The sequence below is a fragment of the Dipodomys spectabilis genome, unplaced genomic scaffold (assembly GCF_019054845.1).
Source record: "Dipodomys spectabilis isolate Male_0828 unplaced genomic scaffold, ASM1905484v1 ptg000030l, whole genome shotgun sequence".
In the NCBI taxonomy this organism is placed as follows: Eukaryota; Metazoa; Chordata; class Mammalia; order Rodentia; family Heteromyidae; genus Dipodomys; species Dipodomys spectabilis.
The window spans coordinates 9,703,085-9,725,083 of record NW_024870707.1 but is presented as its reverse complement, the minus strand read 5'-3'; the positions used below and the strand labels follow the sequence as shown (position 1 = coordinate 9,725,083).

The 21,999-nt window shown below is 56.4% G+C and overlaps 6 protein-coding genes across 12 annotated transcripts; 1 reads left to right on the top strand and 5 right to left on the bottom strand.

The window, feature by feature from the left end:
* Positions 1-346: 346 nt before the first annotated feature.
* Positions 347-3,050, bottom strand: Fkbp2 (FKBP prolyl isomerase 2). Of its 2 annotated transcripts, none has more exons than XM_042676155.1 (6): positions 2,944-3,050; positions 1,518-1,686; positions 1,073-1,185; positions 887-933; positions 565-600; positions 347-481 (listed from the first exon to the last, which is right to left on the bottom strand). In XM_042676155.1, the coding sequence occupies exons 2-6, from the start codon at positions 1,680-1,682 to the stop codon at positions 420-422; spliced, it is 423 nt and encodes a 140-aa protein (XP_042532089.1). In that variant the 5' UTR covers positions 1,683-1,686; positions 2,944-3,050; the 3' UTR covers positions 347-419. The 2 variants fall into 2 exon arrangements, with proteins under 2 accessions (XP_042532089.1, XP_042532091.1); XM_042676157.1 differs by lacking the exon at positions 2,944-3,050 and adding an exon at positions 1,851-1,880.
* LOC122105055 (translation initiation factor IF-2) lies at positions 1,881-2,929 on the bottom strand. Its single transcript, XM_042676153.1, has one exon. The coding sequence runs from the start codon at positions 2,788-2,790 to the stop codon at positions 1,996-1,998; it is 795 nt and encodes a 264-aa protein (XP_042532087.1). The 5' UTR covers positions 2,791-2,929; the 3' UTR covers positions 1,881-1,995.
* A 2,234-nt stretch (positions 3,051-5,284) lies between the features above and the next one.
* Positions 5,285-8,758, bottom strand: Vegfb (vascular endothelial growth factor B). Of its 2 annotated transcripts, none has more exons than XM_042675951.1 (7): positions 8,455-8,758; positions 7,978-8,020; positions 7,496-7,692; positions 7,229-7,302; positions 7,006-7,038; positions 6,565-6,797; positions 5,285-5,699 (listed from the first exon to the last, which is right to left on the bottom strand). In XM_042675951.1, exons 1-6 carry the CDS (start codon positions 8,512-8,514, stop codon positions 6,587-6,589), a joined length of 618 nt encoding a protein of 205 aa, XP_042531885.1. In that variant the 5' UTR covers positions 8,515-8,758; the 3' UTR covers positions 5,285-5,699; positions 6,565-6,586. The 2 variants fall into 2 exon arrangements, with proteins under 2 accessions (XP_042531885.1, XP_042531886.1); XM_042675952.1 differs by having other exon boundaries at positions 6,565-6,699; positions 8,455-8,730.
* Positions 8,759-9,026: 268 nt separating this feature from the next.
* On the bottom strand, positions 9,027-14,167 carry Dnajc4 (DnaJ heat shock protein family (Hsp40) member C4). Of its 2 annotated transcripts, none has more exons than XM_042676046.1 (6): positions 13,850-14,167; positions 12,589-12,682; positions 11,385-11,569; positions 11,122-11,283; positions 9,314-9,400; positions 9,027-9,224 (listed from the first exon to the last, which is right to left on the bottom strand). In XM_042676046.1, exons 1-6 carry the CDS (start codon positions 13,942-13,944, stop codon positions 9,074-9,076), a joined length of 774 nt encoding a protein of 257 aa, XP_042531980.1. In that variant the 5' UTR covers positions 13,945-14,167; the 3' UTR covers positions 9,027-9,073. The 2 variants fall into 2 exon arrangements, with proteins under 2 accessions (XP_042531980.1, XP_042531979.1); XM_042676045.1 differs by having other exon boundaries at positions 11,122-11,286; positions 13,850-14,166.
* Positions 14,168-14,697: 530 nt separating this feature from the next.
* Nudt22 (nudix hydrolase 22) lies at positions 14,698-19,179 on the bottom strand. Of its 2 annotated transcripts, none has more exons than XM_042675910.1 (6): positions 19,132-19,179; positions 18,370-18,867; positions 17,771-17,869; positions 15,789-15,886; positions 15,557-15,650; positions 14,698-14,863 (listed from the first exon to the last, which is right to left on the bottom strand). In XM_042675910.1, the coding sequence occupies exons 2-6, from the start codon at positions 18,847-18,849 to the stop codon at positions 14,762-14,764; spliced, it is 873 nt and encodes a 290-aa protein (XP_042531844.1). In that variant the 5' UTR covers positions 18,850-18,867; positions 19,132-19,179; the 3' UTR covers positions 14,698-14,761. The 2 variants fall into 2 exon arrangements, with proteins under 2 accessions (XP_042531844.1, XP_042531845.1); XM_042675911.1 differs by lacking the exon at positions 19,132-19,179 and adding an exon at positions 19,076-19,129.
* Positions 19,180-19,355: 176 nt separating this feature from the next.
* Trpt1 (tRNA phosphotransferase 1) lies at positions 19,356-21,993 on the top strand. Of its 3 annotated transcripts, none has more exons than XM_042675912.1 (8): positions 19,356-19,461; positions 19,626-19,711; positions 19,886-19,967; positions 20,865-21,034; positions 21,123-21,297; positions 21,487-21,543; positions 21,642-21,748; positions 21,874-21,993. In XM_042675912.1, exons 2-8 carry the CDS (start codon positions 19,634-19,636, stop codon positions 21,991-21,993), a joined length of 789 nt encoding a protein of 262 aa, XP_042531846.1. In that variant the 5' UTR covers positions 19,356-19,461; positions 19,626-19,633. The 3 variants fall into 3 exon arrangements, with proteins under 3 accessions (XP_042531846.1, XP_042531847.1, XP_042531848.1); XM_042675913.1 differs by having other exon boundaries at positions 19,356-19,513; XM_042675914.1 differs by lacking the exon at positions 19,356-19,461 and having other exon boundaries at positions 19,575-19,711; positions 21,642-21,752; positions 21,874-21,991.
* Positions 21,994-21,999: the final 6 nt, after the last annotated feature.

The window sequence follows — 21,999 nt, the reverse complement described above, 5'->3', positions numbered from 1 at the left end:
CAGGTGACTGCAGGCCTTCCTAAGGGCCGTGTAGCCATGACGATAGCCCAGCACTGGCTCCCAGACCAAGCTTTTGAAGTGGCTGGGGAGCTGGGGGTGCAGTGATGTTGGCAGGCTTGAACAGTCCTGATTCCCTCTGGCCAAGGATTGCCATGCCGTCAGGAAGCAAGAGGGGAGGCTAGAACTTGGGGGGGCGGGGAGGAAGGTCATTTTTCTGATGCCAGGATCAAATCTAACATACCCTTGAATGCTACAGGCAAGGGCCTTGCCAAGGGGCTCTGCCACAGCCCTGAGCTGTGGTTGTAACCAAGTCTCTCAGGACCCACAAAGAACCACAGGCTCACTCTTGGGCTTGTAAGAGTTTTGTTGTTTTGAAACAGTCTGGTCCCTGATGCTCCTGTGCCCCTCCGCAACATCTGCTACAGTTCTGACCGCCGCTCGATCTTGAGAAGCTCCACTTCAAACACTAGGGTTGCTCCACCTGGATGGGAAAGTGGGGTCAGAATGGAATCTGGGCCATGGGAGAGGGATGGCTAGAGTGGGTGTATTAAGAAAAAGGGTTACCTGGGATCTTTGGAGGAGCTCCTCTCTCTCCATACCCTGTCAAAGATGCACAGAGAAACAGTGAGCTGCGGCCACGCCCACTTAGTTCAAACACCCTTTGCTGTGCCCAGGGCAACTCAAAGGCCAGAAATAAAGCAAGGGAAGGGTACCAAAGGACTGGTAAATGGCAGAGATGGGCACTACAGCGCCTGAGCCTGTCCCTGCTGCTGGTCACAAGCCAGTCTTAGAAGGGCCATATAGCTACAGTGACTCCACAGTGAGGCTGAGGCCATGGCCACCTTCCTCAGACATGTCCCCAGTAGCCCCAGGAAGGGATGCTCACCTAGCTCCGATGGGATCACCAGCTTCCTCTTTTCCCCTTCACACATCCTGCAGGACAATGCATGCTCACAATGTGGCAGCACCCCAGCTCCTGGTCTCCCTGCCCCCCTCTGGGGTTTGCCACAAGTCACTTCCTGGACCACAACCATGCATGCTCCAGCCCTGCCCCCACCTCACCCTGACTTACCCCAGCAGCCCCTGGTCCCAGCCCTTGATGACCTGGCCCGTGCCAAGGGAGAATACAAAGGGCTGGTTCTGGGGCAAGCTGCTGTCAAACTCTGTCCCATCTTCCAGCTTTCCCTGTAGGGCCAGGAGAAGGCTAGTAAGGAGGGGGGGCTTCACCCTTGAGCCCCCTCACCCAGCGGCTCTCCCCATCAAATTGATCCCCACAGCATTGACTAGTGGCCCTTGTCCTTGAAGGGGACATAGCCTTGGGTACAGTTATTGCCTGCTCATGCCCGGCTGGGGAGTGGACAGTTAAAGAGCAGAGGAGAATCATGAAAATAGGCTTAAGAGGCGATGAGGGGGCTTGTTCAAGGTCACACACCTGGTCTGGGGGAGAAGCTAAGCTGCCAAGGCACTTCTGGTTCCCAGAAGCTCCACCCACCCAGGAAGCTCCGCCCTTCACCCACCGTGTAGTGCATGTGCAAGACGTCTCCCTTTCGCGATTTGATGGGACAGTGGTCCACTCGCTTCTTGACCCCGATCTGCAGCTTCCGTTTGCCCTCGGCGCCCGCGGCTGTGGCCAGGGCGCTCAGGCAGATGGACAGTACCGTCAGGACCCAGCTCAGCCTCATGTCTCTGCGGGCATAGACCCCGACCAACCGACCGGGAGGAGGCAGGGAGGGCTTGGAACAAGGGCAAGTACCAGGAGGTTGCCACCCCCCATCATAGCTTGCCTGCCCCTAGAGATCCCCCTGTCCCGGTCACCACCCTCTTCCCCCGGGCTCCGCGGCCACACTTACCAGTCCAGGGAGAAGGGGGCTTGGCTGAGGACCCCAGCAGCGAGGGGAGGGGGTCAGGGGAGGCCACAGCAGCCAGGGCCCCGCCCCTCTGCTCACCCCCACAGCTTCCCTTTGCCTCCCTCCCTGTCCCCACCTCTGAGACTCCTCAGTTCCCACCAGTCCCTTTACGCAAAGTCCAGACCCTATCTGACTGCACAGGAGTTGCCCCGACCGAGCGGCCCCATTCGCGCCACACCCAGCTGCCCCCGGCCCAGCAGACCCACACCTCTGCGGCCGCTGCAGGGGGCCGGCCCCGAGGCACCCACACGTCCCCGCTAGGCGGCTCCGGGGAGCCCCGATCCTCTGGAGGTACCCCCCAGCCTGGCCCGGTGCCACCACCGGGAGCGCCGCCCCAACTCTGAGCCCTTGGGGGCCTCCGGGGCACCCAGATGGGCCCCGAGTCCGCGGGCCGCCGAGACCGCTCCACCCACACCACCTCTCCAGGTGGAGTTCGAGGCCTACCGCGTCCCCAGGCCCGGCCACCGCGGAGACCGCCCCCGCGTGGACGCCCCTGGCCATTACTCTGGCTTAGCCCCGGGCTTGAATCCTTGGCTCCGCCTTCCAGGGGACAGAATTCCGCCCCCGACTCCGAAGCTCCGCCCCCCGCAGAACCGTCCTTTTCCTGGGTTGGAGCCACGCCACTCACCGGCTGAAGCCCCGCCCCCAGCGCTTGGGCTCCGGCCCCCTCGCTTTCCAAACCCGAGGCCCCGCCTCCCACCGACTCCAGCCCCGCCTCCAAGCTCCAGGCCCCACCCCCAGGCCTCCCTAGCCCCGCCCCTGGCCGTCGAGCCCCGCCTTCTACCGGCTCCCGCTCTGAGGTCCGGTCAGCCTGTGTTTCGCGTCCCGCCCCGAGTCCCAGGGCTCCGCCCCGTGCGGCGTGAGACCCCACCCCTTGCGGCATCTCCGGACAGCGCCGACCCCGGCCCCCCAATTCCTGCACCTCTTAGCCCTCGTTTACACGCCGAGCCACGGCCCGCTTCTGCCCGGCCAGAGCCAGCCTGGCCTCCTACATGCACCCCGGCTCCCCCCGGCCCGGGCTGTGGCCCCCGCTCACCTCCTCGCCGCGCCCCCGGAGCCAACCCAGGTCGTGCGGCCACCTCTGCGCAGGCGCGTTCCGGTCGCTACAGGCCGGGCCACGCCGCCTTCTCTTATTGGACCGTGCGAAACCCGCCGCTACCCGCCCCTGGCGCGGCTTCTCCTTCGGCCCCGCCTCCCGGGTAGGCACGTGCGCATTGCGCCACTTCCGGCGGAGGGGTTACTCGTGGAGTTTGGTGAAAGTGACTTCCGAAAGCGCCAAAGGCACTTCCGCCCGAGGTGACGTTCCGGTCAAGCTACGTGGGCTCCTGGAGCGGGTCTTGAGGGGCCATTTCATGCCGCTCCTGACCCCTCAGCAGTCCCGTTGCCAGGGCTCGCGCGGGTTTGAAAGGCCGCTGCGAGTTAGTTGCCTGGTGTGACCTTGAGCCAGCTCTTCCCCTGGATAGGTGGGCTCGGGGACCCTCCTCCCTCCAGCAGCTCGCTGGCCGCGTGGGCCCGTTCCCTCACCTCCTTGCAGGATTCCTTGCAAGTATCCCAACACCCCGCAGTGTGCCCAGTGCGGAAATCTTGATAGACATCTCAGGAACCTGCAGCTGATTGACAGCTAAACGTTGGTTGAGTGTTAGAGAAACAGCTGACTTGAAGCCGAGTCCAAGGGCCAGTTTGCTCCCTGCATCTATTTCCTTTCATGTTTTTTTGTGCCAGCTGTTGGGCTTGAACTTGAGACCTGGGCACTATCTCTGAGCTTTTGTGCTCAAGGGTAGTGCCTTACCACTTGAGCCACAGCTCCACTCAGGCTTTCTTGGTACTTACTTAATTGGAGATAAGAGTTTCATAGACGTATCTGGCAGGCTAGCTTCAAACCATGATTCTTACATCTCAGCTTCCCAAGTAGCTAGGATTACAGTGGCACCCAGCTTCTATTTCCTTCATTGGTAAAGGAAGATAATCACAACACTAAGCTCAGAACTGAATTAGAGCTGATCTCTGAGGTGCATGGGAAGCACTGTGCATCACTGTGAGTGCCAAGTAGGCTCAGAGTTAGTGGCCCTAGGGCCTTAACCCTCATCTCTCAGACCACGGCTCCATCACTGACATGATGGCTGAGACTATTAAGAAGTAAGGATCGCGGGCTGAGAATGTGGCTTAGTGGTAGAGTGCTTGCCTAGCATGCCTAGCATGAAGCCCTGGGTTCAGTTCCTCAGTACCACATAAACAGAAAAAGCTAGAAGTGGTACTATGGCTCAGGTGGTAGTGTGCTAGCCTGAGCAAAAAGAAGCTCAGGGTCAGTGCCCAAGCCCTGAGTTCAAGTCCCAGGACTGGTAAATAAATAAATAGTAACAATTGAGGCTGGGAATGTGGGCTTAGTGGGAGAATGCTTTGCCTAGCATGCATGAAGCCCTGGATTCAATTCCTTAGGAACACATAAACATAAAAAGCCAGAAGTGGTGCTGTGGCCCAAGGGGTAGAGTGCTAGTCTTGAGCAAAAGAAGTTCAGGGACAGTGGCCAGGCTCTGAGTTCAAGCCCCAGGACTGGCAAAAAAAAAAAAAACAAAACACTAAACACTAAAACAATGATCACCATTGGGAAATCTTGCCTTGGCACCACCATCATGTATAACACCACACCTTGCACCTTCTGATTCAGTCCCTCAGAGAACACCTCCATTGAGGTGGCTACTTGGGGTCACTTTTCCTACATGGCATACCTCAGCAGTGTGATGTGCTGGGGAAAAGTGGACATGAAGTTTGGATCAGATAGGTCAGGAGATGTGAGATACTCTGAGGTGAAGACTTTATGGGTTTTAGGGAGAACTTGTCTACGATACCACTCCCACCAACCACAGACCTTTGATAGTTCTTTTTTAGAGAGGCAGGGTTCAGGGGGACAGGGTAGGTGTGCTCTAGAGCCCTACTGTGGGGAGTCAAAGTGTTGCTTGGCAGGGGAAATAAGTATTCCCATCTACTATGTGAAAACACTTCACACTTTGTCTGCAGCACAGTGGCCCCTACCACAGCAAAGGTGTATATATGCAAAAAAGTGCTAAAAGACAAGGGCAGTGGGAATTAAGGGTCACACAGGGCAGATCTGGGATCCACCTCAAGGTCATTGCCCATATCAGGCAAATTCCTTGTAATGGGTAGGAGAATGGGAGGAGGGGTGGGGGCAGGGGGAGCAGCTGTAAGAGTTGAGGTGTGATGATCAGTGGCTCTGCATGGGATCTGCTCTGGAGCCTTTGGGGGCCCAGCAAGGGCGGGAAGACGAGCTCCTGGGCTAAGCAGTTGGTGCAGATATCCTGCCCAAACTAGCCAGCCCAGCCAGCCTGAACAGTGGCAAACAGTGACACAGGCAGGAAAAGCTCCTTCTAGCTCTTTTATCAGGGACAAGGAGGTCACAGTTTTCATACCAAAGCCCAAATGTGCAGCAGTTTGGGGTCTTTGTAGTGAGGCGATGCAGGAGCCAGTTGTTAAACTCAGGTGCACAGGGTGTGGTTAAAGACCGAGAGCACCTGTTCCCCTAAGCTGGAACATGAGCTCTCTTGCTGCTGTCATGGCTCATCAATTCTGTTAGCTGGCAGCCTCAGAAGATGAAGGACAGATGGTAGGAGAGCACTCTGAGAGGCCCAAGTCCTGGAACAAGTTCCATCGAGGCCAAGGTCTTGGAGCTAGGGTCTTCTCCCCAGGTTCCCCTCTCTTGTCCAAATGGGGTGAGGCTGAGGAAAGTGGCCCTGCTGAGTCTGAAAAGCAATGTGTCACCTTCGCAGCTTCCGGCACCTGGGGAAGGCAGAAAGGGATCTGTTCATGATTGGCTGGAGCTCAGCCCACAGACCTTAGGGGGGTGAGGGGCAATGAGGGTGCATGCACACCCATGTGAGCATGCTGGTACTGAGGCCTGAACTCAGGGTCTCAAGCTCTGAGTTGGCTTGGTTCTGCCTCTACCTCCAGCTATTTACTGGTCAATTGAAATTTGGTTTGTCTGCCCAGGCTGGCTTGAACTAAGATTCTCAGATCTCAGCCTCTGCAGTAGCTAGGATTATAGGTGTGAGCCATGTGTCCAGCTCCCCAGCTCCTTTTGACACACTTCCTTGTTGGCCCATTTCTCTTCACACTCTGGGAAAGCCCCACTGGCTTGGCCATCTAATGTCATCCATGACCGCTCTAGTGGTGAGAAAACTGCAGAGAGTCTTCCTACGATATATTTCTGGTCTCTCAAAGTCCATACAGAAAAGCAAACACCAGGGGCTTCTGGGAAGGCCTGGAGCTCAGCGAATCAGGAAAACGCTTCCTCAGTTCCATTCCAGGCAGATATGAATGACTTCATCCACAGGATGGCTGGCTGCTCAGAGAGCCATCAGCTGCCCCACCTCGGCACCAGGCATGCTCCGCTGTTATCTCTCTCTCTCCCCCCGCTGTTATTTCTCTCTCTCTCTCTCTCTCTCTCTCTCCTGATTCCCGCATTCGACTGTAAGCTGTGTTGATACAGATCTCCATGCCAACAGACACTTGGGGAAAAGTTTGTTCGACACCTTCAGCAGCTTCCCCTTTCCTGGCCCTTCTCCCACTGGCAGGCTCACCTGGACCTGCTCCAGAACGCAGCCCTGATGTCTTCCCAAAGCAGTGCCACCCACAAACTCCTCACCTGCACGTGTCTGGGTTGAGCTCTAAGCCCCGCCCTTGGCAACGGAGGAAGCTGCGGCGTCGGCAGCGGCAGCGACAGGTCCGGGGATCAGGGCGTTGGCGGCGCTGGAGGCAGCGCGGGCAGAGGGTCCTGGGGCTGGAGTGGGATGAGTGGTGTCAGCTGGGGTGGGTGCTCCAGGGGCAGAATCCCAGCCCAGAACTGAGCGGGGCTGGGGACGGTGGGCAGTGGCAGCCCTAGGAGGAGAAGCAACATGTCTGGGGCAGGAAGGAAGAGTCTTCCCAGGAGCTGGGACCAGGACAGAATGTACAGATTTGGGGAACAGAGGAGAAAGAGAAGAAGAACCAGGATCTTGCCTCTCTCGTGTGACCCTGGGCCCATCCACACCTTCTATCTGATTCTACACATCCAGGTTATATCTCTGCAGGAACCCCAAATACTCACCTGTCGGGCTTCACCACATTCTTTTTTTTTGGTCTAAAAAGTAAGAGATAGAGACAAAGAAGAGAAAGATCAAGAGATCCACACATCCCACTGTCTTGTCTCAGATCCCAGGCCTACCTCTGGCTCTACTCCTAGAAACCTGGCCCGCAGTGCAGTGAACCCCAAGCCCCCCACCACCCCACGCCTAGACTCTGCAAGCTCAGAGGTTGGGCCTGGCTGGCACCTGCATTCACATTCGCTGTGCTCCTCCAGGGACATCTCCCCCAGCTGACTGCTTGGGTACCGGATCATGAGGATCTGTGCTCGGGAGAAGAATGGGGAGACACAATGAGGGGGGTATGGGGCAATAGGGACAGAGAGCAAGGGGTGCTCCATAGGCTACAGGGAAAACAGCTCAGCTAACAGCCTTCCATGCTCTAGTCTCCGGGCTGGCCCAGTCCCCAGAGTACTGGTGACCCCTCAACTTGCTTGTCCCTTCTGCTCCCCGTACCTGCATTCGGACTTGGTGCTGCCCGGTGGGCACGCACTCCAGGCCGTCGTCAGGGCAGCAGCCACCGCAGCGCTGCACAGTCACACAGCTGGGCACCAGTTGTTTGGCCACCGTACCCATGAACTCTGTAGCCAGGGGCACCACCACCTCCCTCGGCTGGCAGGTGGCTCGGGCATACACGTCTATCCATGATACCACTGGGGGCAGATCCATCAGGAAGGGTTAAACGCCAACTGGGTTTCCCAAAGCTATCCTCCCCGGCCCCCTGTCCCCTGTCCCAGCCACCTTCTACTAATGCCTGCTCCTGTCTGCCACAGTCTTGTTTGTCTAGAACCCAGTACCATTCTTTCTGCCTCAATTTCTTCCTCTGTGAAGTGGACATCACACCAGGGAGCTATGATCACACCAGATGATGGCCATAACATCCAGGCATGTGGAAAACTCTCAGTAGTGGCTGGTGCGAAGCTATTGTTAAGTGTTACCTTTCTTCTGGTGGCCAGTGGCATCCGGCTGGGAGATGGGGGCCTGTGGGAGAGAAGAGACCTGGACCCAGGGTCTGGCTCTCGGGGTGTCCTAGGGCTTGAGTCAGGAGGAGACCTCACTTTCTCTCCCCCAGCTCTAGCTTTATCTGTCCTCTGCTGGCCGCAGACCCACCAGGCAAGCTGTGAGGCTGGGGGGCTGGGCTTGTTCAGAGACCACAGGTCAGGAATGGACAGTCCTGGGGATACTGAGGCAGCAGCTCCGGCCCGCCTCCGGGGGGGGGGGGACTAGGTTGGGGCGGGGGAGTGGCGCGGGGCCGGGCTGGCGGGCGGGCACGCAAGAGCACCTCCCGGGGGATGCCCGGCCCGGTGGGGCCTCGGAGGGCCAGGCTGGACGCGTGGGTCGCCTCGGCACTTCCTCCAACCTTGAGAGGGCACGGCGCGCGGGCACGGAGCGCACGGCGGGCGGCACGCACGTACCTGGGCGGGGGCCAGCTGCAGGAGCGCGGCGAGCAGCAGGCGGCGGAGCAGGGGGCCCATGGCGCCCGCGGGGGCCGCGCGCCGGGGGCGCCCGCATCGCCCTAGCCCGGCGGCGCGGGGGGCGGCGGCAGCCAGAGCCCCATGGCGCGGGCCCGGGCGCGGCGGGCGGGGGCCGGGCGCGGGGCGCGGCTGCTCCGCGGCCCCCTCCCGAGCCCTGGGCGCAGGCAGCGCAGCGCAGCGCAGCGGCGGCGGCCGCCGGAGGAGCGGGGCGGGCGGGCGGCCGGCGGCGGCGGCGGCGGGCGGCGGGGACGACGGGGGCGGCGGGGGGCCGGGCCCGGGCTGGCGGGCGGGCGGCTCATGTGACCCACATGCGCTCCTCACCGGGCGGCGGGCGGGGCGCGGGGCGCGGCGCCCCGGCCCCGCCCCCTCCGCGCGGCCCCGCCCCTCCGCGCGCCCCCTCCCGCGTGCCCCCTGCCCGCCGCTGCCGCCGCCCTGGGGGAAGGGGACGCGCTCCCTGGGGCCCGAGGGCGGGCTACCCCTTTATGCCCCTGAAGGAAGTGGCCAGTCCGGAGTCTGAGAAATCAACTTTATTGCACCCATTGTGGGGAGCAGGCAGCAATTAGGGGGGCACACTGCAGGCTCCCCCCTGCGGCGAAGCCCTCAGGAGCTGGTGCCCGGGGGCATGATCCCCGGGGCTGGGGCAGGCCCGGAGGCCGGACGGCTGCTGTTGCCTCTGCAGGCGCTCCTGCTGGAGCGGGGCTCTCTTGGCCCTGGAAGAGAGCGTGTGGGAGGTCAGGACCGGGTTGGAGGAGGAGGTCGGGCCTGGACAGGGAGCAAGGGCAGCGCACAGGAGACAGACCTGGCCCTGGCTCGGGTGTCATTGTAGATGGCTGTGATGATCCGATCCTTCTCATCCATGAAATTCCGGTGTACCTGCTCCAACTTCCTGCAAAGCGGGTGCTGCTAACCCCAGTGACTCCAGGATCTGGAGTCTCACAACTTCACATCTGTGGGGACCTTGGCCTAACAGCGGCCGTGATAGGTGGGGAGAGGGCCCCAGAGCCTCAGCTGGCCTGCTCAAGCTTGGTGAGCTGTTCTGAACAGGGGATGCCCAATCAGGAGACGAGGAAGGGCTGTGCAGCTAACATTGTTACTGAATTAGGAAGTTGCTGGCAGTGGGCACAGGCCTCAAGTAGAAAATTTTATGCACAGGCTGGGAAGGTGGCTCAGTGGTAGAGCACTTGTCTTGCATGCATGAGGCCCTGGGTTCGATTCCTCAGCACCACATAAGCAGAAAAAGCCGGAAGTGGCGCTGTGGCTGAAGTGGTAGTGTGCTCACCTTGAGCTGAAGAGCTGAGGGACAGTGCCAGGCCCAGAGTACAGGCCCCATGACCAGCCAAAAAAAAAAAATTAGAATTAAGGGGCTGGGAAGGTGGCTCAGTGGTAGAGCGCTTGCCTTGCATGCCTGAGGCCCTGGGTTCGATTCCTCAGCACCATATAAGCAAAAAGAAAAAAGCCGGAAGTGGCGCTGTGGCTCAAGTGGTAGAGTGCTAGCCTTGAGCTGAAGAGCTGAGGGACAGCGCCCAGGCCCAGAGTTCAGGTCCCACAACCGGACCCAAAAAGAAAAAGAAAAAAAGAAAATTTTATGCACAGGTAAGAGAGTCAGGTGACACCAACTACCAACTGAGGACTATGGCTTGATGGAGAGGCTCTATTCCAATGTATTTGTTTCTTGTGCAACATTGTGTGTCCCTGTAGTGAGGCTTGAAATCAGGGCCTCTTGTTCTCCCCTGCTTTTTTGCTTAAGGCTACACTTGAGCCACATCTTCACTTCTTGCTTTTTGCAAGAAGTTAAGAGTCTCAGAATTGGCTTTGAACCAGGACCCTCAGATCTCCACCTCCTAAGTAGCTAGAATTATAGATGTGAGCTACTGGCACCTGGCTTCTTGTGCACTATTCAGATTGACTCCAGCTCTTTGGCAGCCAGCATCCAGCATCGAAGACTTATATTCAAATTATGAAGAACAGGAAATTATCTATCTGGGTGTTTTTTTGCTTCTTGTTTTTGTGTTTGTTGTTTTTTTTACCAGTCCTGGGGCTTGACCTCAAGGCTATCATTCTACCACGTGAGCCACAGTGCCATTTCTGGCTTTTTCTGTTTAAGTAGTCCTGAGGAATTGAACCCAGGGCTTCATGCATGCTAGGCAAGTACTTTACCACTAAGCCACATTTCTAGCCCTCTAGTGTTTTTTTGTTTTTCTCGATCATGGGGCTTGAACTCAGGGCCTGGGTGCTGTCTCTGAGCTTTTCTGCTCAAGGCTAGTACTTGGGTGTTCTAGTGGTTAACTGGAGATAATAAGAGTCTCTTGGACTTTCATGCCTGGTCTGACTTTGAACAGCGATCCTCAGATCTCAGACTTCTAAGTAACTAGGATTATGGGCATGAGCCACCAGCGGCTGGCTTTTTGTTTTGTTTTTGAGGGCAGCACATCTTGTGAAGCTCTTTCCAAAACGCTGCCTTACTCAATAAAGAAAAGGCTCTAAGATCAATTTCACATAATTCTTAGCTTGGGAGACATAAGCATGCAAGCTATGGAGTGTCATGGCTGGCTGACCTTTCTAGGTGTCACCCACCCTCCTACCTCCCTCAGGGAGGACAGTACTCACTTGAAGGCAATATAGTGCAGGCCCATGCCTGCCAGCATGAACAGTAGGCAGTACCCCAGAACCTGCTGGTTGTTTTTCTGTTGTTGCTGCCTTGACTCAGGCCCCTGTGGCCTCACATGGTGAAACTGGGCCCAGTATTGTGCATTGGGGGGTTCCCAGGAGCTACTGGAAAACAAAAGGGACAACATGGACATGAGGCTCTAAGAGCTTCCCAGAGCCTGGGGGGTGGGTGCCAGCAGGGTGTTGGGACAGGACCACTGTACCTGTGTGTGTATTGGGAAGATCTGGAATGGGCTGTGGTTCCTGGAGATGTGAAGGAGCTGGCAGAGCGAAGCTGTTGATCGTAGCTACGACGGCTCTTCTCACGGCTGAGCACATGGTATGCCTCATTTAGTTCCACAAAACGGCTATGCAGGGTGGGGTTCCCTGGATCTCGGTCAGGGTGTAACTGAGGTAGGACAGGGGTCCTCTTATCTCCCTTTCTATGTCTTTCCAGAACCCATCTTGATGATGTCTACCCACAAGAGTTCACAGTACCCCCAAAGTCCTACCTGGGCAGTGACCCTCACACTCAGGCCTGCTCATTCCCCTCCAGGAGGCCAGAAATACAGATATCTGCCATTCCCCTTCTAGCCCCGCCCACCACCAGCCTCCTGTTCTCTCTCTCCTTATGCCCTCCCTGGTCCATGTTTCTCAAGAGCAGATAGACAGGTCAAGAAAACCAAGCCTAAAGGTGGACACTAGAGGCTCTCGCCTGTAATCCTGTTTATACAGGAGGCTGAGAGTTGAGTTTCACAGTCAAAGCCAACCAGGGCAGGAAAGTCTGTGACTTTCATCTCCAGTTAACCATCAGAAAACCACAAGTGGCGCTATGGCTCAAAGTGGTAGAGCGCTAGCCTTGAGCAAAAGAGCTTCAGAACAGTGCCCAGGCCGAGTTCAACATACAACACACAAAAAGAAAACAAAGCCAAAGCAGAACACAGTGGGTTCCTCCTGTAATCCTAGCTACTCAGGAGGCTGACTGAGATCTGAAGACTGAAGTTCAAAGCCAGTCCAGACAGGAAAATCCAAGAGTCTCCTGTCCTCCAATTAACCGCACACACAAAAAAAAGGTGGAGTAGAGGTGTGATTTAAGTGGTGTAGTGCCAGCCTTGAGCAAAAAAGCTAAAAGATAATACCCAGGCCCTGAGTTCAAGCCTCAGAACTGGCACAAAAAAAAAAGAAAAGAAAAGAAAAGAAGAGAGGGAGAGAGACAGAAGCAGAGAGAGACATAGAGAGAGAGGAAAGCTAGCACATCCAGCAGGATCTCTGGTCTGTTCCCCAAGCCTTCCCTCCTTTCTCATCCCCATGCAGGCTGAAGGAAGGGATATGAAAGAGACACATGTCAGCTTCTGTGGACTTGGGCTGCTCCCTACCCATCTGGCTCAGGTTTCTGCTTCCTCCCTCCACACCTTGGAAGTACTGTACCTCCTTGGACTTGATGAAGAAAGCTCTTTTAACTTCTTCAGCACTGGCACCAGGATCCACGCCCAACAATTCATAATAATTACTGGGCCCAGACCTATGGAGAGGGGCCCAAACCAGCAGAGGCTGAGGGAACCCATAAAGAACCCCTGCTATCCTCTTCCAACCTCCCTGGACCTCACCCTCCACCTCTACCACCAGCTCAGGAGAGGCTGTTAGTCCCAAGACAGACCTGGCCCCAAATCATCTGTCCCTTTGGGGGTTATCTCAGGACTGATTCAGATCAGAACTCAAAGTGTCATCCTCAGACCCTTGTACTACCACCAGAAAAGCTTGTTTAAAACAGCAGATTGAGCTGGGAATGTGGCTTAGTAGTAGAATGCTTGCCTAGCATGCATGAAGCCCTGGGTTCAATTCTTCAGGGATTTCAGGGACCAGAGCTCAAGCCTCATGACCACAAAAACAAAAACCCTAGCAGATCTCCTGAACTAGTGATGTAGTCGAGTGGTACAACTCCTGCCGGGCATTAGTGAATCCCCAAGTACAACCCAAACATTGCAAAAGAACAAAAAGTAAAAGCAACAGATTCCCAGGTGGCTGGTGCTTTTAGTTCCAGTTAGTTGGAAACTGAGACAGGAAAATCTCATGAGCCTGGAGGCCAGCCTGGGCCTCCAGAAAGCCAATTACTTCCTGGGATCTCATTTCTCCAGATCAGACTCTCCACAAAAGGCCTAGGGATCTGCATCTTTTTCTTTCTTTTCTCTTTTCTTTTCTTGTCCTGGGGCTTGAACTCAGGGCCTGGGCACCATCCATGAACTTCTTTTGCTCAAGGCTACCACTCTATCACTTGAGCCACATAGCCACTTCTGGATTTTTCTGGTTAGTGGTGAGGAATTGAACTCAGGGCTTCATGCATGCTAGATAAGCACTCTACCACTAAGCCACATTCCCAGTCTGAATCTGCATCTCTGTACCCAACTTCCCCCAGGGAGTTATGCAGAGATGCTTGACAGACCCTAGTTCATGAAATTTCTGATCTGCCACTTAACCTACTGTCTGTCCTTGGGGTCATCTGTCAAAGCTCCAGAGTCCTCGGCTGTGCCAGGGAGTGTTACCTGAGACAAGCCTACAAAGCAGCTGACGCTGAGTGCCGAGCCCACGGCTCCCTCGGCAGGCAGAGCCGAGCCTAGGCTGGGCTGGGCAGGGCTAAGCCTGGATGGCCTCACAGAACCCCCCTGACCCTCGGGCCCGGCCCTGCACTCACCGCTGCCCGGCGGCCGCTGCGAGGGCCCGGGTGGGAGGGTGGCAGGGCCACGGCCGGCACAGGCGCAGGGGCAGCAGGGGCCACAGGGGCGGCATGGCGGCGGGCGCGCAGCTGGGGAGAGGAGGCCGCTAAGAGAGGCGCCTGAGACCAGGTCGGGCCAGGCCTGATGCGCTCCGGGGCCCGGGACAGAGGACAGGGACGGCCGCTTTTCTCAGGTTCATACTGGCTAATCAGACCCAGCCGTCCCCCTCCCTCGCACTGACCAGGACCCGAGACGCCCCTCCTCACCCCCAGGCTTTTGGGGGTGGTGGGCGAAGGAGGAGCCAGACCCAAGCCCTGCCCCTCCCCCCCACTCACAGACTCCGAGGTCGCCGCCATTTCCCGGGGCAACATAGGCCCCGCCCTCCCGTTTTCATTGGCTTAGATATCAGTTCAGACCACGCCCGTGGGGCGGGACGATGCGGGCGGGCGACAAAGAGCCTGCCCCCGGCATTCCCATTGGCCTTACACGTCCGGCCCGAGGTCCAACCAGAGACACCGGCGGGAGGGCCGGCGGGCGAGCTGCGGGCGGGAATGAGCGTGACTCTCAGCAGAACCTTCGGCCGCGCAGCCTCCCGGAGTCGTGCTGACGGGATTGTTGCTCTGCTCAGCGGCGAGGCACGTTTCCCAGAGCTTTCTGGAATCTCACTAGAGTTTGGCATAGGAGGCGCGGCTCCAGCTCTAGCTTGCAGAGGGGAAATCCGAGCCTGGGCTGGTTCTGATCCTCACCTCCCACCACACACACACCACTTTCCATCTTGTCTCCACCCAGAGCCCGCCTCTCACAGAAACAGCAGATACCAACGGGATTCAAGAATAAAGTGCTTTATTGTCCTCAGACTTTTGGTGACAGGCCTAGGGTCCTTGGGCGAGTCAGGTAGGACTTCCTCGGACCTGGTTGTAGAGGAGGATGGCGCCTTTGGCTGAGGGGCAGAGCTCAGTCCACAGCTCTGTCTCCTGCAATCGCTGCATCCTCTGCAGGAAGACAGTGAGACCCACATCTCCATCCCTGACACCTACTAGGGCTGTGCCCAGAATTTCTCTGTACCGGTCGATCCCTATCTCTGTACCGGAGTCTGTTAAGGGGACTGAACTAAGCACAGCGCCTGTGGCTCCTGACTGTAATCCTAGCTATTCAGGAGGCAATCTGAGGATCGAGGTTCAAAGCCAGCCAGGGCAGACAAATCCTAGACAATTATTTTTTTTTTGCCGGTCATGGTGCCTGAACTCTGGGCCTGGGCATTGCCCCTCAGCTCTTCAGCTCAAGGCTAGTGCTCTACCACTTGAGCCACAGCGCCACTTCTGGCTTTTTCTGCTTATGTGGTGCTGAGGAATCGAACCCAGGGCCTCATGCATGCAAAGCAAGCACCCTACCACTGAGCCACCTTCCCAACCCCTCCTAGAGAATCTTATCTCCAATTAGCCACTTAAAAGCCAGAAGTGGAAGTATGACTCAAGTGGTAGAGCACTAGCACTAGCTTTGAGAGATAAAGCTAAAGGACAGCGTCCAGGCTCTGAGTTCAAGCCCCAGCTTGAGCCTATGTCTATGACTCTGGAGGAAACCCGTGCCTGGAAGTCCTGTTTCCTCTATCTGTTCCCTCCTCACCACATGCCTCACCAGACTTCCTTGAAGACCTCAACCTTGGCGTCCCAGTTTGCTCCCAGTACCTGCATCTCCACAAAGATGATTCCTGCAGACTCATGCGCCTCAGGTCCTCCACTCAGGTAGTAGCTCCTCACCTCTTCAGAAGTGAGGCTGCACCTGAACAAGAATATGAGGGTGGCCAGGGGAGTGTTCAACCCTGCAAAATCCTTATGGAATCCCAGCTGCCTCAGCCCTGTCCCTCATCACCCTCACCCCCAGCTCTCCAGGATCCTGTGTACCCCAGAGCCTACTCACTGGACATAGAATTCAGCACTGGCCCGGCCGGCGCTGGTCTCATTTCTGGCAATGCCCAAGAGAAGGGGCTGGCTCAGGGTAAGCAGTGGCAGGTTCACCTGGGGCAAGGTTCACAGGGGATTCCACCTGTCAGTGTCCACTGACCACACAACTGCCCTCCTCAATGGAGAACAACCTGTTACACTTTATAGCATTGTGACATTTTTCAGTTTAAGTACCAGTATCACAGAATGTCGTGTCTTAGGAATGTCCATTTTACAGATGGGAAGCCAGAGCAAAGAGACTAACTTGTCCAGGGAAATCTCTTCACCCAAGGGAAGTTGATTTAGTAACTAAGTCCCTTATTTATTCTTCCTTCAACAATCTTAGGAAAGGGAACATATTTATCTTTATTTCCACTATCGAGAGGAGAACCCAAAACTAGGCACTGGTGACTCATGCCTATAATCCTAGCTACTCAGGAGGCTGCGATCTGAGGATTCAGGTTTGAATCAGGCCAGGGAGGAAAGTCTAAGAAACGTTTTTTTTTTCTTTGTCAATCATGAGGCTTGAACTGAGGGCCTGGGCACTGCCCTGAGCTCTGTTGCTCAAAACTAGTGCTCTCTACTTTAAGCCAAGTGCCACTTCCAGTTTTCTGGTGGTTAACTAGAGAAAAGTCTCATGGACTTTCCTGCCCAGGCTGGCTTTGAACCGCAATTCTCAGACCTCAACCTCCAGAGTAGTTAGGATTACAGGCTTGAGCCTGGCTATGCGAGACTCATCTCCAATTAACCACCAAAAAACCAGAAGTGGATGTATGGCTTAAGTGGTAATTGGCCTTGAGTGAAAAATGGTAAGGGATAGCAACCAGGCCTTAAGTTCAAGTCATGTTACTGGCACGTGTACACACACACACACACACACACACACACACACACACACACACACACACACATACACCACACGAACCAGAGATCCAGGGAGGTAAGTGTTAGAATTCCACTTTGAGTACACACACACACACACACACACACACACACACACACACACACACACCACACGAACCAGAGATCCAGGGAGGTAAGTGTTAGAATTCCACTTTGAGTACACACACACACACACACACACACACACACACACACACACACACACACCACGAACCAGAGATCCAGGGAGGTAAGTGTTAGAATTCCACTTTGAGTACACACACACACACACACACACACACCACACGAACCAGAGATCCAGGGAGGTAAGTGTTAGAATTCCACTTTGAGTATGCCCAGCTCCAAAACCAAGTTCTTCCCTCGGTGCCACCCAGACTCTGCAGATCCTCTCACTAGTTTAAGGCCTGTGGAATTCTTTTTTTTTTTTTTTTTAACTGTTCTTTTTGTTTGTTTTGGTCTTTTTTTTTTTTTTTGCCAGTCGTGGGGCCTGAACTCATCCTGGGCACTGTCCCTCAGCTCTTCAGCTCAAAGCTAGTGCTCTACCACTTGAGCCACAGTGCCACTTCCAGCTTTTTCTGCTTATGTGGTGCTGAGGAATCGAACCCAGGGCCTCATGCATGCAAGGCAAGCACTCTACCACTGAGCCACCTTCCCAGCCCCAGTCTTTTCTTTTTTGGTACTGAGGATCAAACCCAGGATGTTGAACTTGCTAGACAAGTACTTTGCCAATGAGCTACATCCCAGCCCAAGGCCTGTGGAATTCTAGCAAGTTCTTTTTTTTTTTTGGGGGGGGGGGGTCCGGTCGTGGGGCCTGAACTCTGGGCCTGGGCGCTGTCCCTCAGCTCTTCAGCTCAAGGGTAGCACTCTACCACTTGAGCCACAGCGCCACTTCCGGCTTTTTTCTTTTTGCTTATGTGGTGCTGAGGAATCGAACCCAGGGCCTCAGGCATGCAAGGCAAGTGCTCTACCACTGAGCCACCTTCCCAGCCCAATTCTAGCAAGTTCTACCCTCTCCTTTCATGCCCACCATGCTACACCAGCCTCCCCTCAACTCACCTCATCACAGATCTCCTGCAGCACACTGGAGAAGAGCTCACGTACCACCAGCTCCCCAGGAAGGGTCTTGTGCTGGGGGGCATCACCAGGGCACAGGACCTGGGAGAAGTCAGGCTCAACCTCTGCCTTCCTGCCTCTTCTCACCCTGTCTTCTTTCCTTTTGCTGGCCCTGAAGGGTCACAAGACCCTTACCCCAGACCATTCTTTATAAGGTGGCAAGCAGTAGTTTGGCAGGATAAAGCATTGACTTCCTGTCCTCTCCCATCCCCACTGTTTCCCAGCTTCCCACAGGTCTGTTGTGGGTTGGGCGTGTGTAGCTAGGTCTACCAGATGGCATTGAGGGCCCTGTCACGGCCTGGCAGTGGTGACAGTCCTGGGCCACTCTCAGCTCGGCTTGTACCTGCTCCTGGGGCAGCTCTCCAGAAGGGCACTGCGGCAGGGGACACTGCAGAGCTGTCCTGGACAGACTTTACAGAGAAGCACTAGGCTTATTTTCCTTTCAGGGTTGTGCCCTCCAGAGCTGGGTGGGAGGGCTTAGAGGCCCAGTTCCTCACAGGTGTGTAGGACTTTGTGCTTTTGTACCCATCCTGGCATCTCACCTGAGGCTCAGGATGCCCACCAGGCACATCCACCAGCCCTGGAGCTTCGGCCACCTGCCCAGAGCGGCGCAGGAAGACCAAAAAGTCATCAGTAGTGGCCAGAGCAGCACCCACCCCCAGTGGGTCTGCCAGATAGGCTTGTTTGTCACCCCAGTCAGCAGCTCCCTGCTGTCGCAGCCAGGAGGCTGAACTGGCCCAATTGGTGCCCAGGAAGTCTCGGTAGGAAGTAAGACCCAGGCGCAGGAGTAGCTGTGGTCCTGGTGAGTCAGTGGGTGCCAGCGTGGCGGAGTGAAGACGGAACTTGGGGGCATCGAAGAGCCAGGGTTGGGACTGTAGCCGGGTTTCCCAGATGGCAGTGATGGTCTTGTCATCTCCTGGCAGGAAGCGACGGTCATAGGCCGGGCTCAGCTCCACCTCTACTTGCTCCTGGGGCAGCCCCCCAGGAGGGCAAAGCAGCATCAGGGATACCTCAGGGTCCATGATGTAGACGGAGCAGATCTAGGAAGGACACAGACGGACTGTCACCCCAGGAAACGCATCGCTACCCCCCTGGATCCCGCAGCTGGTCCCTTCAGCCGCAGACCTGAGGGGACTGAAATCCCAGCCCTTCTGAACCTCCATGACCACCCTTTGGGCAGTTAGTGTCCTATCATTCCCCAGAGCCCCGAGTCCGGCTGAGGTGCACGGGACTCGGGGACCTCCCTACCACACAGGGGCCCTGGGACCCCCAAAGGCTGTGCGCCCCTGGCCCAGGAATCCTGCCTTCAACCCGGAACGTGCAAGGTCCCCGGAAGCCGCAGCCTCCCCCGCCCTCGGCGCCCTTAGGCTCCGCCCCTTCCCGCAAACGGAAGTGCACGCCCCATTCTCCCGCGGCTTCTCATTGGCTGGTGGGGGCGAGCCGCTCAGGTTCCGGCACGAGTCCCCGCCCACCGCGACGGCTGGTCTGAGTTCCTGCCCCGCCGGTCCTGTCCCGGGGTGCCCGCGCGCACGCCGGCCGCGCCTCCCGGGGCCGGCTCCCCAGCACCGCCGCGGCCCGGAGCGCGGGGCCAGGCTCCCAGGGCCTCGTGATCTCCAGGGTGACGGTGACCTTGGGCAAGTGAATCCAGCTGGGCTTTAGTTTCTTCTTTGCACCGGGGGCTGGAGGGTAGGAAGCAGATTAAATAAACCGCACTTGGCTTGTCCTCAGCTTTGTGACTTTCTGGGGCCATGGGAGGGACCTTTAAAGCAGTCTCCCCACAAGTCACTACTCCCCACAGGTCTTGCTATGATGAGCGCCTCTGGAGGAAAGAGACAGGAAGCAGCAGGGCCCAGGGGTAGACGGGCTTCCAGACCCAGGGAACAGGTGCGCCTCCCTTCACTCTCAGCCCAGTGGGGGGGGGACAAGGGAAGGGACCCTGAGCTCTGGCTTCCTGGTGGCTGAGGGAGACCAGTGGGTCATACTGGCCCTGGAGACCACAGGGTAGGTAGCAGGGCAGGGTCCCTATGGAAACCCTAGTCATCTGCTGGGCTCTTTCAGAACCGAGATGTGCAACTGTCCAAGGCTCTGTCTTATGTCCTGCGCCATGGAGCCTTGAAGCTGGGGCTTCCCATGGGGGCTGGTAAGTCTGTCTGTGTCCCTTCCACCATGACCCCCTACACTGTCTAGGAGGAAGGCCCCAAGGGTACAGCAGGGATATGCCCAAAGCCTCATATCATGTCCACTGGGATAGGAACTCCTATTTGGCCCAGGCCTAGTGATATCCCTTCCAGCTGGGGAGGAGGGTGTGGAAAGCAACTGGTATTTACTTGAGTGTTCACTCTAGGCCAGGTACTAAGTCCTTTATCTGTGGGTTTTTTGTTGTTTTTTGTTTTTGCGGTGTGTATGTGTGTGTGGGTAGTGGGACTTGAACTCAGGACCTTCTGTTTTTCCTTAGCTTTTTTGCTCAAGGCTGATGTTCTACAACCTGAGCTATATCCCCACTTCTTGCTTTTTGGCAGTGAAATGGAGATAAGAAACTTTTTTTTTTTTTTTTTTGTCCAGTCATGGGGGCCTGAACTCTGGGTCTGGGCGCTATCCCTCAGCTCTTTAGCTCAAGGCTAGCGCTCTGCCACTTGAGCCACAGTGCCACTTCCGGCTTTTTTCTTTTTGCTTATGTAGTGCTGAGGAATCAAACCCAGGGCCTCTGGCATGCAAGGCAAGCGCTCTACCACTGAGCCACCTTCCCAGCCCCGTGATAAAAAACTCTAAGATTTGTCTGCCCTGGCTGGTTTCAAATCAGGATCCTCAGATCTCAGCCTCCTGCATAGCTAGGATTATAGGCATGGGCCGTCAGTACCTGGCTAAGTCTTTTGTCTGTGTGACTCTTTACATTCAATTCCTCTTTTCATGTTCATTAAAGAAACAGAGACCCAGAAAGGGTCTAAAGGCCCTTGGGATTTCTGGGCCCAACCTTGGTTTGAGCCAAGGCTCAAGTAAGGCTGAAGCAAGGCTGCTCCAGAGCACCCTGTGCCCACAGATGGCTTTGTGCCCCTGGACCACCTCCTGCAGCTGCCTCAGTTCCATAGCTTCTCAGCTGAGGACATAAAGCGTGTGGTGGAGACCAATGGGAAGCAGCGATTTGCCTTGCAGCAGGGAGATCCCGGCCTTGGCCTCCTCATCCGGGCCAATCAGGGTCACTCTCTGCAGGTGAGTGCCAAGAGAACAGATGGAGAGCCAGGTGGGACCCGGTCCGCCATGGGGTTCTCACGGCTGCTCATACAACCATCGGTTACAGGTACCTGAGTTGGAGCTGGTGCCCCTGGAAACACCTCAGGCACTGCCCCTGATGCTAGTCCATGGTACATTCTGGAAGCACTGGCCATCTATCTTGCTCAAGGGCTTGTCATGTCAAGGAAGGACACACATCCACTTGGCCTCAGGACTGCCTGGTGATCCTGGTGTCATCAGTGGTCAGTATCCTCTTCATCCACCTAGTCTCACCCCGCCCCCCCAGTCCCCCCTCCAAGTGTCGCAGCATCACTTGTGCAAGGCCACCTCTGCTTTGCAGGGGCATCATCCCCTTCATCCCAGGGCCCCGTTCTGTCCAGGTGTGCTGACTGTGGTCTCCAGGCCTTAGCTCCAATTGTCCCTGCCTGCAGGCTTGCGCCCCAACTGTGAAGTGGCTGTGTTCATCAATGGACCTCTGGCCCTGGCAGGTGAGTGTGGACACAGAAGGGACCAACCTACATCTTTTTTCAGTTTAGGGGTGGTTGGGGAGATGGGACCTGAGTCACATCTCTAGCTCTGTCTGCAGATGGAATCCCCTTCTTCCGCTCTGCCAATGGAGTGATCCTGACCCCAGGGAATGCTGATGGCTTCCTGCTCCCCAAGTACTTCAAGGAGGCCCTGCAGCTGCGCCCCACCCGTGAGAACTGCCCCTGCCCCACTCCCCTCCCCCCACGTGCCCAAAGCCTGTGCCCTTCTGCTCTCAGCCTTTCTCCTAGCCCCCAGCTCTACTCATCTCCATTCTCTTGTCTCTATCCCAGGAAAGCGTCTCTCCTTGGTCAATGATAAGGAGACAGAATATCAGAGTGGCCCTAGCACAGCCCCTGAGGAAGAAAGATGATCCAACAATAAAATATTTATTATTAAAAAAAAAAATCTAGGACTGG